At 42.3% G+C, this 18434-nt stretch overlaps 1 protein-coding gene across 3 annotated transcripts in view; it reads left to right on the forward strand.

Annotated features, from left to right (window-relative positions):
• The first annotated feature begins 487 nt into the window (after positions 1-487).
• Positions 488-18434, forward strand: part of slc18b1 (solute carrier family 18 member B1) — a 66194-nt gene continuing 48247 nt past the window's right edge. Inside the window, exons 1-3 of one of the 3 annotated variants that reach the window (XM_069887317.1) lie at positions 488-1011; positions 4113-4240; positions 18198-18293. In XM_069887317.1, the coding sequence (XP_069743418.1) occupies positions 990-1011; positions 4113-4240; positions 18198-18293 (246 nt within the window). In that variant the 5' untranslated portion in view covers positions 488-989. The remainder of the gene's footprint in view (positions 1012-4112; positions 4241-18197; positions 18294-18434) is intronic. The other 2 variants (XM_069887315.1, XM_069887316.1) reach the window with 2 other exon arrangements.

Genomic DNA, 18434 nt, shown 5'->3' on the forward strand with positions numbered 1-18434 from the left:
ATCTATAAAAGAAAAAGAACTGCACACTTACAAGTCTGTGCTGCTGGTGTTCATGTTACGTTTGTGTTGAAATTTAAATTGGAAGAATACTGTATTAACGTGTCATGGTTGATTAAACATCTCAAGGAAAGGGGATGGAGAAATAGAGTGGTACATCTGGGGAATGTTGCAGCTTTAATATGTGTGTGTTCTGTTTTTTTAGTGCTGTTTGCTTAGTTAATAATTTGAGTTGTTTTAAAAAGAACCCAATTTACTTTATTGTAACAAAAGAAACATTACAGGCACCATGGTCTGGAGAGACACTTTCGTTTGTTGATGTACAATCAGATGATAATAAGCTTGAACGTCTCTGCATGTGTTGTTTGTCAGTGATCTGTATTGTTCATCCTTGAGCAGATGCAAAATATACTAAGTACTCGTCTGAGATTCCCAGTTGATTGGGGCAACTTTGGGGAATCCGACAGGAAAACGGAGTCAGTGAAAAGTAAACAGGGAGAGACTGACAACATGCGGGTGGAAACTCTTCATCTGCTCCAATTTGAGGAACTTCCTCGAATGCTCCCAATTCTACCTCCCAAGATGCGTTAAAAGTCGGAAGTTTGGGGAATTTAAACAACGCTCAGAGGGCGAAACGCAAGAATTTGCAAAGACCTTTGTTTTTTTTAAAGAAAAGAACTCCTCCCGGTTTTAATTTCTGATCAGAGTGCTTCCGGTCTCCCACTCCAACCCCGCGCCGGCTGAATCCTGGCTTCAGAGAAAGCGTCCAGCGCCTTGTGGTGAGAGGGAAAGGTTCCGGGGAGAAGCGGCTGCCTGCACCGTGCGCCCCAGCGACAAAGGAGAGGGCTGACACCGTGCGTTGAAGCCGGCAACAAGCGACAGGCTCAGAGCAGTGAGCCCGCTTGTGACAGCAAGCGGAGCGGGGTTGACACCGCCACGGCCGGCTGGCTGACTGACAGCAACCTGCAGGTCTCCCTCGCTCGCAGCGGACCATGACAACTCCAGGGAACGCGGGTAAATGTGGATCTGCTTTCTCGCGGGCTTGGCTCCAATTTAGCCCCACACAACCTATGCTATGTCACGCTCTCCTTTGACCATGTGTGTCCTGTAGCATGATCAATGACCACTCACAGGCACGAAGTAAGGGCGAAAGGAGTTATTGAGCTCAAGATCCAAGCTTGCCTGCGCATGCTGCTGCCTCAAGTCCAAGGGCAGGTCTGGGGGAGGAGACGAGGGCTCTCGGCCTTTGTTAGGGGTCTTCGGGGAGGGGCTACCGGTTCCTTAGGTGGGCTAGCCTGCCCAGCTGGGTGGGGAATGTGCCGCACTACCATGTTGCACCACGTGTCCCAGTTAAGTTTTACATTTCTTATCCATTGAACTGAACTCTTCACTCAATCTGACTTGTTCAACTGACTGTGACTTCACTCTGTGAAGGTCCTATCAGTGAGAATGTTGTGCCATCAGACTGTACCTATGTATCCTGGATTGTGGAAGCAGAATTAAGCCATTCGCCCAATCGTGTCATTCCATAGACTTACTCTCCTTTTCAACTTCATTCTGCTGCCTTGTCCCTGTAACCCTGGACTCTCTAATCAAGGATCTGTTTACCTCTTAAATATACCCAATGACTTAGGCTCAACAAATTATATAGATTCATTACCCTCTGAGTAAATAAATTTCTCCTCATTTCTGTTCTAAAGGGACGTTTTTGTAATCTGAAGCAGTGCCCTCTGGCTCCAGATGCCCCATCATGGGAAATATCCTCATCATATCCACTCCATCTAGGCCTTTGAGCATTCAATAGGCTTCAATGAGATTCAACCTAAATTCCAGCAAGTCGTCTCAGAGCTATCAAATGCTGCTTGTTAGATGTAATGTTTTGAAAACTGAAGTTAATTTTGATAAAATGTACACTTTTATGGAACATTTTAATGTTTAGTGGTTTACTATTTTGTATATAACACACAAAATGTTTATAAATCTCTTCCTGAATTTACTTACATTTTAGGCAATTCATTCATGTACTGTTACTGTGGTTTAAGGAGTCCCAGCGGCTTTTTCTTTTTAGTTTGTGGGTTATAGATTTAGGATAAGTTAGTTATAGTGTGTATCTATATATCTATTTTAAAAATTCAATACATTAAAAAAAATACTGCTTGTATGATAATCCTTTCATTCCAGTGAACTTCCTCTTGACCCTCTCTAATGCCATCATTCCTCAGATAACGAGCACAAAACTATTCATGATTCTCCCAAGTGTGAAGCCTCAACATTACATCTCTGCTTTTAAATTCTATCCCGCAAATAGAATGCTTTTCTTGCTGCCCACTCTTCTTGTAAGTTCACCTTTATGAAATCTTGCACGAGGGCCTCCAAGTCCCTCTGCACCTCTGGTTTCTGAACACAGTGACCAAACAGCAGTTTTCTTTTTAAAAGAGTGAAATAAGTTGTTTTTCACTCATTGACAGGTTCTGGCATCATTCCCAAGACTAATTGTCACCAAGGCAGAGGTGAACCATTGTTAGTAAGACCCAATATGAAGATTGAGATGCAGTTTAATGCACTGTTAAAATGACAGGAATGGATTTGTCCTGAATTTTGCAGACAGGTCAAACCTGATCAATTTCCCACTTCATCAGTAAGTTGCTATATTGTTGAGGTACTTCGAGCTTAACTGGATGCACAATAAATTGTGAAACAGAGGTCCTTCCTGGAATGATAGGCAGAATACACTATGTAATGCTGGGCAATCATTTATTGATATCACATAGACTTAAAATTTGTTTTTTAAGTGTTACTTTTATAGTTGATTAATTTTCAGTGATTATTTAAATCAACGGGTCAGGTGGAAGGTTGATAAGATCTATTCAGCAGCTGAGGTTGAATGATCAAATCAGTTAAGGATATCATGGAGAAAGTTAACTTTCAAACTGCAGTTCTTATGTAATATTATTTTCTCATGTATTACATTCATTTATGTACACCAAGACCTTAAAGAGAATTTTAAGATTCTTTTATTATCATGTTATAATATTACACAAAATTGGCTTCTGCTTGCCATAAGGCACACAAAGAGTTGCCATTAGTGTTGCCCCCCCCCCCACCCCTTACAGTTGGAGATGAAGAGAAGCAAAAGAGAATCCCTTCAGAATCTCTGAGTGTCTATTGATTTTCCTCCAGCGCTCCCACAGCTTCCACAGCCTCACAGATTCCTTTTCAATCCATCAGCTACCTGAGATCCAGATCCAAACGTCCAACATGATCAGGAAGCCTTCAACGCGCGAGGCCCTTTGAGAGCCCTTCTTGCACTCAGCACCTTCTCTAATCTAGTTCTGATACCTGGTTCCCATGAGCCAGTCTTCATCAGCCTGCAGCCCGTGCAGGTCCCCCAAATGCAAATTGCCAACAGTCCACAACCTGTGTGGGTCCCTCAATCGCTGAGCCCCTCACTAGTCTACTGCCAGTGTCACCAGTTTTGTGTTAATACAAATAAAACCTCCGAAGTTGAAAATGAAAGGAAAAGTAATTTTAGCAGTGCTATCATTTGTTTTCTATTATAATTATAGCCTGTATGGGATAAATCTGATTCAGGCTCACACAATTTCACAGCTCAGAATATTATTTAAAGCTTTATCTAAACTGAATCAACACCACAACCAATATAGTATAGAACACTATAAATAATATAAATGCCATAATAAGAAACTACAAAAAAAACATGATTTTTGAATTATGTGATATAAAATCCCACTGACTGTAGCCTCTGTACTCAAATGACTTTGTAGCTTTATCTTTTCACTGTAAATTCAGCTCTCTTTAAATGTTGGTTTTGTATGCAGTCCCCAGAGACCTTTTCATAATACCTGCACTTTGTCTTTATAACACTAACCTTGAATGTCTTGAATTCCTGTAACCCTGTTTTATTGTTGCACTACCAGCTATACTTGTGTATGGGTTGACTTACTTGGATAACATGCAAAACAAGGCTTTTCATTGTGTCATTAAACGTGACCATAAGCAATTCAATTCAAATTTTTAAAAAAAGCTTTCATTTCAAATAATGTAGTGCAGCTTGTGGATATTGATAGTGACCTCTCATTTTAAATTTATGACAGTTTTGGGTGAAGAAAATGAGACTTCAAGATGGACAAAATCGCAAATTTTCACATTGATATCTGCAGCATCACTGAACTTTAGCTCCATGGTGTGTTATTCAATTCTAGGACCTTTTTTTCCAAAAGAGGTAATAAATATTTGGATGAATTTTTTTTTAATTGCAAACTCTATTCATAGATTATATTCATAAATCCTGATCTTTAAGTTGATTTAGCAAATGTTATTGAGTGAATTTCTTCACCAGGCTTTACAAAAATATTGCACTCACAATATGTTAATAATGAAACTTGTTGAATATTTGATGTGTATTATATTGTAAGGGCCCAGAGGACCCCCAAACCCAGCAGCAATAGATATTCACCAAGACAAATGGTTACTTAAACAAAAGTTGCTTTTAATTATATTAAACATGAAAACAGGATCAAACTTTAACTTATCACTATTAACTTAACTAACCTAACTTAGCCCACTTCTAATTCTAAGCTCACGTGTATGTAATGTGTATGTAAGTTCAGGAAAGTTCTTTGATTCACAGTCCAATCTCACTTCTCATTCCTCCAAGTTCACTGGTTGCAGGTAATTCTTATACTGTGCACAGAATTTAATATTTTATGAAGTTCACCAGGCTTTGGTGCTTGAAAGGTAAATGGTTATCGCTCAGGAAGGCTTTTGTCAGTTTTCAGACAGATTTGTTGTTCCTGGGCACCAAATGATCCCTTTTAATCAATCACGACAGTGTCTTGCTGAAGAAACTTGCCCCATCAGGGTTTTCCAGATGATAACCTCTTTCTTTCAGGTCACCACTGAGTTCCTTTTTGTTTCTCTTATTTCAGGCAAAACATTAGGCAGCCAGTCCTCCCCTCTTTTATGGACCACAAGGGCTTTGACCAGGCTGAACTAAGCACTCACAACTCATCTTCAAAATGGGGTTTTTCCACAAGCTTGCCAGCTTGTCGCATTTTCCAGTCCCAGCTGCTGCTGTTGACTGTAGCACTGCAGAACTGCTTTATTTTCTCTCTCTCAGAGAAAAAGCTGTTCGATTCCCTGCGCTTGCAAAAACCACATGACCCTCTTAAAACAGCAAGCTGCATTCCCAGACAGCCTGCGGCTCCGAACTACTCCTCCGATCTCTTTCATCTGTTGCTTTTCAAAACAACAACCCATTAGTGAAGTCTATTGTGCACGCCCCAAAGATTTTGCAAAGGTCCCCAGGAGCCACCCTTTCTAGCTTGAGCAGAGCTCCAATATTTTAAATGACATCTGTTTTGAGATGGAGCTTGGCTGGTGGTGGACACCGTTTCCAGGGACTCCCGTTATACATTGTATTGTTGAATTTAGCAGTAAAGCATTCGGCAGAGGATGCCACTTTGTGTTCTCTGGTTATTCGATGTAACAACTCAGAACAGGTCATACCATGCTCCAAGTCATCAGGTCTAGTGGGATTTGGGAGCAGCAAAATTAGAACCAACGGCACAGTGCGACTGCGGTGCTACATTCAAGGTCAGAGGCACATAATAACAAGCATGGACATAGGTCTTGTTTTGTTCAGCAGAGAGGTACACCAGATAAGTCTGGCCAAAGATGATCTGATGCACAGAATCTTTTCTGAGTACAGTGACCTTTTTACGGAAGAACTGGGAAAACTGCTAGTGACATATTCCATGCGGCTCAACCCAGAAGTGAGGGGGAGTCACGTGATGGAGTAGGGTAAAACCAGCCCTCTCCAGAAAAGAAAAAAAGTTAAGAAAAGACAAAGTTCAACAAATATAAAATATAAGAAATAAAAGATAAAGTTGCAGAGAAGAGAAAGAAGATGGCACCTAAGAAGGAAAAAGTAAAAACAACGGGGAAAAAAAGAAGAAAAGACACCAGAAAAGAAAGGAGAAGGCCTTACCTGCACAAAGGAACAGGGAGCTGTGGTGGCGAAGAGCGCCCAATCTCCGAGGTTGGTGTCGGCCCTGCGGAGTCGCAACCCCCCGACCGGTGGACTGCAAAAATGGCTCTTTGAGCCAAACAAAAGTGTGCAACTGCGCATGCGCGAGGAGTCGCGCATGAGCGGTGCAAAATCTAAGGTAAAGGAAAACACCGATGAGAGGGGGGCTAAGCCGAGGAGCAGGCAATCACAGCATGACCAGCTGAGGGATGCCCAACACCAGGGCTCTCTGCTGGTAGATGAGGAAAGCGGCAGGAGAGGAAGTGAAGTACCAAGTGAGAAAGAAAGTCGACGGGGTAAACGGCAAGTGGAGCCACAGCAGTAGGCCCAACAGATGAGCAGCTCAGAAGGAGAGGACCAACAGCAAGAGGTCAAGCAAGAAGAGGCTCGACAAAGTGAGACAAGCAACTCATCAGAAAAATCAGAAGAGACACAGATACAAAGAAGAGAAGAAGAAGACACAAACACTGGTACAACAAAGAAGAAGAGGAAGAAGAAGACCAAGATCTTCACAGAGAAATAGAAGGTAAAACAGATGGACAGAATATAGATAAAGCTTTTTTTGAAGAACAAATAAGAGCATTAAAAGAATGGTTGTCATTAGAATTTAGTGCAATTAAAAGAAAAATGAAAAGAACAGAAGATAAAATGCAAAGATTTGAACTAATCATGACAGAAATAGGGAAAAGAGTAGAAAATGTTGAAAAACAAGAAACGGCTGAAGAAATGGAAGTAAACGACTTAAGAGGAAAATTGGAAGAAAGTGATAAAAAAAATTAAAGAAACACAAGAGTTGTTAGCTCAGAAAATTGTTATGTTGGAAAATTATAGTAGGCAAAACAAACAAAAAAATAGTGGGCCTGAAGGAAGATGAAGAAGGCACAGATATGAAGAAATTTATATTATAAAAGAATGGATCCCGAAGGTCCTGGGAATGTCAGAAATGCAGGAAGAAATGGAAATAGAAAGGGCACACAGAATACTAGCTCCGAAACCACAGACACATCAAAAACCAATATCCATTTTAGTAAAATTTTTGAGATATACGACAAAACAAAATATACTGGAGCGGGCAAGGAATAAAATTAGAGAAGATAATAAACCACTGGAATACAAGGGTCAAAAAAATATTTTTTTTATCCAGACATAAGTTTTGAACTCTTAAAGAAGTGGAAGGAGTTTAATACAGCAAAATTGATCCTATGGAAAAAAAATTATAAATTCATGTTAAGACATCCAGCTGTGCTTAAAATATTTATCCCCGGGGAGCAAAACAGACTGTTCTCGGATATGGAGAATGCACAAGAATTTGCAGAACGCTTGCAGGACAGAAGGAGAGATGAAGAGATGTAATAAGAATGAAGAACGGCGATAAAGTATATATAAAGATGTAAAAACAATGTATATGTAAAGTACTAGAGAAAGGAAGGAAGGAAGGGGAAAAAAAGGGAGAACTTTGTTATATGTTTTTTTTGTGTTTTCGGGGGTGTTGGGTGGGAGAGAATAACCGTCACTGCGAAATCAGTTGACGCTTGCGAACAGGATCGCAATCCAAATGGAAAGGGGAGTTGTGGTTGCCCGGCAAGGGATAAGGGGCAACTTAGAGAGGGGGGTGGTATTTGGGGTTAAGGTAATATTGGATGTGTGAGTTGGTGGAGTACTTTATGTTTTAAATGTGTTGTCATACATTGAGTTTAAAAAGGGAAAACTGAGAGATGAAAAGGGGGCTGGTGGTGATGAGGAAGTGGAAATGAGGTGTAAACAGGATATGAGATGGTCACGTTGAACTATATGACTATAAACATTAATGAGAGACCTCAATACAATATTAAAACAACCACACTATCCAATGTGTACTGTGGAGGGAATTGCCACGCACATGACCAATGCGACAGTTTTTTTCAGTTTTGGCCACAAAGAATTACTTCTGGCAAATCAAACTTGGCCAGTACAGATTCCTGCGAATGCCAGTGAAGTATTTCATAGATCAATAGAGCAAATCTTTGCGGGGTATCCCTGTGCCTTCATTGTTGATGATATACTTGTAGGTGGCAAAGACCTGAAAGAACAGGATGCAAATTTTAAAAAGGTACTTGACAAAGCTCAGAAGGTTAATCTTAAGATTAACCTCCTTAAGTGCAAGTTTTGGCTGAACCAGGTGGGTTATGTAGGCCATGTTTTCACAGGAGAAGGCCAGAAGACAGACCCTTCAAAGATGAGATCAATCAGTGAAATGCCGGTACCAACAGACATGACAGACGTGTTTCCTGGGCATGGTCAACTACCTGAGCAAGTTCTTTCCGAACACCAGTGATCTTACCACCCCGCTAAGGTGGTTGACGCACAAGTATGTGGTTTGGTTCTGGCAGGAGCAACAACAAAATGCATTCCACTCATTGAAAAGGTATATGTCATGCCCACCTGTTCTATTGTACTACAATGTGCGCAGTCCAGTCATGCTAACCTGTGATGCATCACAATACAGTCTGGGTGCAGCACGCCTGCAGGATGGAAAACCAGTGGCCTGCACATCCATATCAGTCACCACCACAGAGACCAGATACGCCCAAATAGAGAAAGAGTTGTTGACAGTAGTTTTCACCTACTTAAAATTCAACAACTGCATTTATGGCAAACCAGTGACCATAGGGACTGACAACTTACCTCTGGTCACAATCCTGAAAGAGCCAATCCATGTGGCCCCTGCATGATTATAGAGAATGATGCTCAGACTTCAAAATACAACATGACTTTCTTTAGTTTACAAGGGCGGAAAAGAAATGCACTTAGCTGATATGCTATCTCATGCTTCCAGGAAATGCACGATCCAACAAGCTGAGGAAGAGGACACGTTTGATATAATGATAATAATGAGGACTGCGACAGCACACGGCTGAAGATACAATTTTGAGGACCTGAGCACTTCCATCAAGGCGGCTGGCCAGACAAGCAGTGCAGCCGACCACCTGAAGTGCAACCCTACTTCCCATTCCAGGACGAATTACTCATTGATGACGGAATCATACACAATGAAAGGCCCGAAAGCAGTAATTCCAAGTTCACTGCAAACCATTCATGTCAACATCCTGCACAGAGGGCACCCAGGTGCAGAAGCAAGCAAACGCAGGGCTAGGGACATAGATTTTTGGCCAGGGATGACTGAGAACAAAGACCAGGAGGTACAAGCTTGTTTGGTGTGCAATAGTACCCAGACTGCACCAACAGAAAGAGCCGCTGCAACTTCACACAGTGATGGATCTCCCCTGGTCAACTGTGGCAACAGACATCTTCGAATGGCACAGTCAACAGTATTTGACTCTTGTCGATTCATACTCTGGATGGTTTGAGATAGACCTTTTACCCGATGTCACTTCGTTGCCAATCATTATCAAGTAAAAGGGACACTTTTCAGTGCATGGGGCATCCCACATTCTGCTATTGGACAATGGCACCCAGTTCAACAGTGAGAAATTCAGACACTTTGCAACAACTTGGGATTTAAACCACATCACTAGCAACCCACAGTCAAATGGGTTGGCTGAAAGATCAGTGAGGAGCGCAAAGCAACTCATGGAGAAGTCCCCCAGGGACAATACGGATGTGTTCCTAAACCTGCTAAACCTAAGGAACATCCCTGGCAACGCCATATTGGACTCTCTGGCGCAATGACTCGGACAACTCTGCCAGTGGCAAGGAGACTCTTGGAGCCTCAGCTAAAGAACCACAAGAAATTCAATCCCAACTGCTGAACAGGAAGCTAATGCAGAAAAGGTGCTGTGACAGAAACAGCCGGCTGCTCGTGCCATTGGCAGAAAGACAAGTCATAAGGATGCAGTCTCCACAGGGATACCACCGCCTGGGCATAGTCGAAAGGAGCTGCCTGGACCCCAGGTCATACCTGGTAAAATCAGAAAGAAGGGGGTATCAGAGAAACTGTCGACACATCCTACCCATAAGGGAGCCACCCTTCGCCCCGAACTATTCCTGATGAAACTACAAACCAGCCATCCCCCATCCCGAACCATTTCTGATGAGATTATAAACCAGGATCTGGAATATGAACCTGGGATAGGTGGAGCTCCCTCAGTAACAACCCATGAAACAAATGGCCACAACCATGAGACCATGGATGGCACATCCTTTCAAGCTGCAGCACCCCAAGTATCCACTTCCACCAATGGCTCCTACTTTACACACTTTGGGTGCACTTGTAGGCCCAACCCAAAATAACAGGATAAAACTGGGCTAACTGCTCACTGCTGAACTATAACTATTGTAATGTACAACACCTACGTAGATTGTGGTATGTGAAGGGGGTTGCCCAAGAAAGGGGATGTAGACGGCCAGTTCTATTGGCTGCCTGCACATGCTGCAGCTACTGTACTTGCTAATTTAAGAAAAAGACGGAGCTTGGCTGGTGACAGATGTCATTACCAGGGGCTCCTGTTATACATTGTATTGCTGGATTTAATAGTAAAGCATTTCATCAGAGGTTGCCACTTTGTGTTGTCTGAGTTATTTGATGTACCAACAAACACACCTTAAGCAATCCTTTACCAATCACACAGTATTTATGACATAGGGATTGCTTAAGGTGGAATGTGAGTTTAGAGGGGCAGTTTTAAAACCACTCCTCTAAACATTTCCTCTTTCACCCTCAACCCATTTCTTAGGTCACCCAACAGGGCAAAAAAGCCTGCTTTCATTTACTCTATTGATACCCCTCATAATTTTGTTTATCAAATCTTCCCTCAATGTCCAATACATCATGGAATAAAGTCCTAAAATATTCAACCTTTCCCTACAACTAGGCTCTTCCAAACCTTGTAAATTTCCTCTGTGTGCTTTCAATCTTATTGATATTTTTCCTGAAGGTAGGTGACCAAAACTGTACACAATAAGTTTGACTTCTTCAATGTCTTCTACAATTTCAACATAATAATCCATCTCCTGTATTCAGTACTTTGACTTATGGACATTCTCTTTTGTGTCCTCATCTAACATGATGTCACTTTCAATGAAGTATGTAGTGGCATACTCAGATCCCTCTGCCATATCAAACTTTGCAGTTCCCTATCATTTACCGTGCAAGTCCTACCCTGGTTCATCACCCAACATGCAACACCTCACATTTGTTGCCATCAAATTCCATCTGTTATTTTGTAGTCCATTTTTCCAACTGGTCCAGATCCCTTTGCAAGCTTTGAAATCCTTCTTCGCTGTCCATTACATCCCAATGTTTGTGTCATTTGCAAATTTTCTGATCCAGTTTACCACATGATCATTCCAGATGTCAAACAACAATGGACCTAGCACAATCCCTCTGACCACTTGTCACAGGCCTCCAGTTAGAGAGTCAAGCATCTACTACCTCTCCCTGGATTCTCCCACTAAGCCAATGTCGAATCAAATTTACTACTACATCCTGGATGCCAAGCAACTGAACCTTGACCAATCTCCCATACAGGATCTTGTCAAAGGTCCAAGTAGACAATAAACACTGCCTCTCCTTCATAAACTTTCCTGGTAACCTTTTTGAAAAGCCTCAAGATTGATTAGACATAACTGGCTATACACAAAGCTATGCTAACTATCCCTAATCAGTATCTAACTATCCAAGTTCTATCCCTTCTAACAAGACTATCTCCTGAGTAAATACAAATGCAAGAAAAAAAACATTTAAGATTTTCTCCAATTCTTTTGGCTCCATGCATGGATACTACTCTGGTCTTCAAGAGAATTTTTGTCCCTTGCTATTATTTTGCTTTTAATATATCTGCAGAAGCTCTTAGGACTTTCTGGTCTGATAGAGCAACCTCATGCCTTCTTGTAGCCCTTCAGATTTCCTCCATTGTTTTCTTGCAGTTTTTATACTCCTCAAGTACCTCATTTGTTTCTTGCTGCCTATACCTGCCATGCATCTCCTCCTCCCTCCTCCCTCCTCATCCTCCCTCCTCCTCCTCCTCCTCCTCCTCAGTATCTCTCGCAAACCAAGGTTTCCTCTACCTGTTTCTTTAATTCTGACAGAAACATATGAAACTCTGTACAGGTACACAATCCTTTATCTGGAACCCTTGGGGGACAGTGTGTCCTGAATTTTGGATTTTTATGGATTTCAGAAAACCAGATTTAAGACCACCTGAATTGTGCTGCCATCTTCTCCCCCCTCACCCAGCTGACTCGCGCTACTGGTCTTCGCTCATCCGCCCGATTCGTACCTGTACTCTCAAAATTTCACCTTTTGAGGGCCTCTTGCTTACCAAGCACATCTTTCTCAGAAAACAATCTGTCCCAATCCACATGTCATGATAATGAATATGCATGATATGTATTAACCTGACCGGAAGTCAGATGGTATGCACTGGAGGTAGGAGGGCGCGAAATGGTGGAATAATGGAAGCAGGAAAATAAAGACACGGAGATGTTCAACTGGTAAAGCATGTGGTGATGGTGTTATTAATTTCACATTTTGGACCACAAATGTGACATTGGCGACGAGGATAAACATTTTGGATTTTAAAGGTGATAAACATTTTGGATTTTGAATCGGTGGCTTTGAGCTGGAAGGTTTTCTTCATGGCAGTCACAGGAGCTGAATTTCTAGCACTTCGAGGTGTTCCTCATTTTGACCCGACGGGTGATGCAAGCACTGTGAGTGTGAAGTGGAAGGCATGGCTGGAAGAATTTGAAGCCTACGCCGACAGTCGTGGCCTATTTCTCAATAGCAGTATGGAGGAACAGAAAGCGCAGTGGAGGGCGTTACTTCTCTTCACCGCAGGACCCGCAGTTCGGGAAACTTTTAAGACGCTTTTGAATACTGGAAGGAAGGAGGAATACCAGAAAGCCATAGATGCATTGAATGCACACTATGTGGTGACACCGAATGCTACATTTCAACGCCATTTGTTTCGCAAAACAAAACAAGAAGATGGAGAAACGGTTGCCCAGTACGTGACGAGATTGCGACAACTGGCTGTTGGATGCAATTACGTGGCAGTTGATTTGGACAACCAGTTATTGGATCAAGTTGTGCAGCACTGCAGATCAGACAAACTCAGAAGGCGACTGCTGGAAAAAGGGGGTGAGTTGAAACTTACCAATGCTTTAGAAATTGCTGCTGCATTAGAGGCTGTTGAGGGGCAATTTCATGCCATGAAACTGAAAGACAACTCAAGCCAGCCCAGTAAAGACCAAGTTGGTCAACAAGTAAATAGGCTCTCGCATAGCCATAGCCAGCCAAGAAATATGCCGACACATGACTTGGAATGTTACAGATGTGGAAACAGAGGTCATTTTGGAAAAGACCCATGCTGCCCAGCAAAAGGCAAAGTTTGTAGAAAGTGTGGAGGTAAGGACCATTTTGCCAAGAAGTGCAAAAGTAAGTCAAATGCAAACCAGAATGGGAAGAGTACAGCTTCTAAGGGCAAAGCTTGGGGGAAAGGAAAGTATCCTGGAAAGAAAGGCACTATTCGCCATATAGAAGGTGACCCAGAAAGTGACGATGATGATGACAACCAGGATGGGCAGGAATACTATCAGTTTACATTGAATGATGTACATCATGAGAAGGTCCCAGTGATAATTGGTGGTGTGACAGTTCCAGTCATTGTAGACTCAGGCAGTGACAGTAATGTAATTGACCGACATTTATGGGAGAAATTGAAAAGAAAAAAGATCATTTGTACATCAAAGAAGTGTTCAAAGAAACTGTATCCATACACAGCAACCAAGCCATTGCAGACCATTGGATGTTTCACTGCGACTGTTGAAGCTGGTGACAAGTACACCGAAGCAGAGTTTGTTGTCATAGATGAGAGGGGAGAACCATTACTGAGTAGACACACAGCGCAAGACCTGGCAATACTTCACATTGGAGCTCGTGTCAATTCAGTTCAGTCATACGAGGATATGAAGCAAGAATTCCCCGCAGTTTTCCAGGGAGTAGGAAAGCTGAAAGGTCGACAACTAAAGCTAGCAGTGGACAAAATGGTCAAACCCAAGGCGCAACCAGTGCGCAGAACTCCATTTGGACTTCGTGGGAAAGTCGAGGCCAAAATCAAAGAGTTGATCGAGCAAGACATTATTGAACCTGTAGAACATTCAACACAATGGGTCAGCCCAGTAGTGATCGTGCCCAAACCAAATGGTGACATAAGACTGTGCGTTGATATGAGGATGGTCAATGAAGCTATAATTCGAGAACAACACCCCATACCAACAGTGAAGGAAGTACTTCAGGAGTTAACTACCAGTCAGGTGTTCTCAAAAATTGATTTAAAATGGGGCTATCATCAATTAGAGCTGGACCCAGAATCCAGGGACGTGACAACATTTGTGACTCACTGTGGATTGTACCGGTACAAGAGACTATCGTTTGGCATCAATGCAACTTCTGAGATCTACCAGTACGAAATTCATCGAGTGATTCAAGGCATTCCTGGAGTTGCCAACATTTCTGATGACATCATAGTCCATGCGGCTACAAAGGAAGAGCATGACAGACGGTTGAGGTGTGTGCTATCCAAACTACAAGGGCAGGCCTTACCGTGAATGGAGACAAGTGCCAGTTCGGTGTGTCAGAGATGGACTTCATGGGACACAGGCTTACACGGGAAGGACTGAACCCAGCTGATGCCAAAGTGAAAGCTGTTGCAGATGCACATGAACCCCAGAATGCAACGGAGGTGAGGATTTTCTTGGGATTGGTTAATTATTGCGCTAAGTTCATCCCTAATTTTGCTACACTGGCAGAACCACTGAGGAAACTAACCAGGAAAGGTGTACCATTCCATTTTGGCTCTGAGCAGAAGGAAGCATTCACAGCTCTGAAACAAAGTCTGACGAATGCCGATACTCTTGGGTATTATGATCTGGCTGCACCAACCAAAGTCATAGCGGATGCTAGTCCTGTTGGTTTAGGAGCCGTGTTGGTCCAGATGCGTGATGTGGGACCAAGAATCATTGCCTATGCCAGCAGATCTTTGACAGATGTGGAAAGGAGATATTCTCAGACAGAGAAAGAAGCACTTGGACTTGTATGGGCCTGCGAGAGATTCCATGCATATTTGTATGGCATTGAATTTGAACTCATCACGGACCATAAACCATTGGAGGTGATCTATGCTGCTAGGTCCAAACCGTGTGCCAGGATAGAACGATGGGTGCTCAGACTCCAACCGTACAAGTACAGAGTAGTTCACATTGCAGGGAAAGCAAACATTGCTGATCCGCTGTCCAGATTGTTGAAAGATGGATGCCCACAATCCAAGTCAGAATTGGGGACAGAAGCAGAGAGCTTTGTACGCTTCGTAGCTATTCAATCGACGCCGGAAGCTGTGACAACGAGGGAAGTCGAGAGAGAGTCCGAACATGACCCAGAACTCATGGAAGTTAGAGAATGTATCCAAAGTGGACAATGGGACAAGTGCATTCACAAGGCATATATTCCCATTAGAGATGAACTTTGTTGCATCAGGCAGTGTGTATTGAGGGGGTGTAGATTGGTGATACCACAGAGGTTGAGACCGAAGATCGTATCATTAGATCATGAAGGACACCTAGGTATTGTTGGTACCAAGCAAAACCTCTGGAGTAAAGTATGGTGGCCAGGTTGTGATAAAGACGCAGAAAAATTCGTCAAAACCTGCCATGGGTGTCAACTCACAAGTAGGAGTAATCCTCCAGAGCCGATCCGGAGTACGCAACTCCCGACAGGACCATGGATCGATGTAGCTGTTGACTTTCTCGGACCTTTACCTACTGGCGAGTCAATCATGGTAGTGGTAGATTACTACAGCAGATACTATGAGTACTCTGTGATGAGGTCAACGACCACTGAAAAAACAATACAAACATTGGCAGAGATCTTCACGAGATATGGATTGCCTGTTATGCTATACTTTGACAATGGTCCACAGTTCATTTCAGAGACATTTGCTGAATACATGAGGACCACAGGTATCCACCATCATAAAGTAACTCCTAAATGGCCACAAGCCAATGGGGAAGTTGAGAGACAAAATCAGTCCATCGAAAAACGATTACGGATTGCTCATGCAGAAGGACAGAACTGGAGAGAAGCATTGCTATCCTATGTAGCTGTCTATCGGGCAACGCCTCATGCAACCACAGGAAAAAGTCGAGCAGAAGTACTTTTTGGGAGGAAAATCCGCACAAAAATGCCCGAAATAAAGGAAATCAGGGACGACCAGGAGATAAGGGACCACGATGCTGAAAAGAAGGGAGCAGCAAAGCTGTATGCAGACTCGAAGCGTGGGGCCAGGTACTCAGACATCATGCCTGGAGATAATGTTCTGGTGAGGCAAGAGAGTGGTGGTAAGCTAGACACACCTTATTACCATCAACACTACACTGTTGTATCCAGAAGCGGCAGTATAGCGGCAGCTGGAGTCCTGTACAAAAGAAACGTGTCTGGTGTAAAAAAGTACCAATCCAGAGAGGGACCATATGATGTTCCAGAGGTAGTTACCAGCATTCCCGATGAAGTGGCCAGAGTACCAGAAACACCAGAGGCCGCAGCGAGCAGTGTTTCCTTGCTGAGGGTGAACAACCAAGTGGCGACAGTAGCATTGCAGGAAGGCCGAGACGGGACAGGAAACCACCTAAATGATATGAAGATTTTGTGCCATATTTCTAACCGTGCCCGCATTATCACGAAAGTGAAAGTTTGTGATAGTTGGAATGAGTTTCAATGAAGCACAGTAATGTTACTCACCAAGGAAGAGAAATGATAATGGGAACATTTGGACAGTGATTTGATCAATACATCATAAAGTACATGTATGAGTGCTGTATGAATTGCATTTTTGTTTAGTCGACTATTTGGTATTAAATGAAAAAAAAACCAAAAGTATTGGAATTTAAACATGTGAGGTGTATAAATTTAAATGTTTACATTTTGCATATGAGGTGAGCATTGCATTAGTATAATTACAGAAGAACAGTTGAGCTATTATATTACATTTGGTTATAACATGTTTATGTTACATTTTGTGAAGAGGGAATTTGAAGTTGGTTTTGTTTTGAATTTGAAGTTGTTTTGTTGGTTCAGAAGGCAGAAAAATGCTATTGATAGTGTTAAAGTGTTTACATTTAAACATAAAGATATAAAGTTTATTTCTGGTGAAAGGAGGGATGTCATGATAATGAATATGCATGATATGCATTAACCTGACCGGAAGTCAGATGGTATGCACTGGAGGTAGGAGGGCGCGAAATGGTGGAATAATGGAAGCAGGAAAATAAAGACACGGAGATGTTCAACTGGTAAAGCATGTGGTGATGGTGTTATTAATTTCACATTTTGGGCCACAAATGTGACACCACACTTGCCACATTCTTTCTAATACCATCAAAATTGGCCATGCTCCAATATAAAATCTCAGCCTGAGGTCCAGACCTATCCCTTTCCATATTTATCTTGAAACTAATCGCATTATGGTCACTAGATCCAAAGTGTTTCCTTACACACTTCTGTCTCCTGCCCTGTCTAGTTTCCATATGAGCTCCAGTATTGCACTGTGTCCAGTTGGGACCTCCATAGGTTGATTAAGGAAACTTCTCTGAACACGGTTGACAATCTCTAACCAGGGCTGCTGACCTTTTATTTTTTAAATTTAGACATACAGCAGAGAGTAAGAGGCCATTCAGCCCAAGATTACATACCGGGGGTGTAGGTTAATTGGACAGCACGGACTTGTGGGCCAAAATGGCCTGTCTGTCTAAATTAAAAATTAAAAGGTTGACAACCCCTGCTCTAACCCATCCAGTCCCTTTACAGTATGTGAGTCCCAGTCAATATGTGGAAAGTTAAAATCACCTACTATCACAACCTATAAACGAACTATAAACTGTGATTCCTTTAAATCTAAGAGTCTTATCTTCTGTGTTACACTCTTAGATTGATCCACTTACTCCATGGAAAACAGCCTATCCAGTCACTCTTCATGGCTGAAGTCCTCTAATCCAAGCAACATCCTGGTGAATTTCCACGGCATTCTCTCCAGCAATACTTGCCCCACCCCATCGTAGATGGATGGGGAAAGGATTCACAATTAAATTGGAAATGCTGCTTTGCCGCTAGCAGTTTATTAATAATCACGTTATAAATTTATTTATTTACTCTTTGCAGGCAGAAAAGAAAGGAGCCAATGCCAGTATTGTTGGAATGATTTTTGGTTGTTTTTCTCTGGTCAATTTAATATTTTCACTGATAATGGGAAAATATGTAAGTATAATCTCACTGTTGAATTGATGTGAACTGGGCTTTTGTGGTTTTTGTTCTCTTTATAGTATTCTAGTTAGAATGGTAGAACAATGATTCTCTTTACAAAGTTTTCTCAATTGGGGTATGTGGAAGTAAGCGTCA

This window comes from Narcine bancroftii, chromosome 6 (genome assembly GCF_036971445.1).
Source record: "Narcine bancroftii isolate sNarBan1 chromosome 6, sNarBan1.hap1, whole genome shotgun sequence".
In the NCBI taxonomy this organism is placed as follows: domain Eukaryota; kingdom Metazoa; phylum Chordata; class Chondrichthyes; order Torpediniformes; family Narcinidae; genus Narcine; species Narcine bancroftii.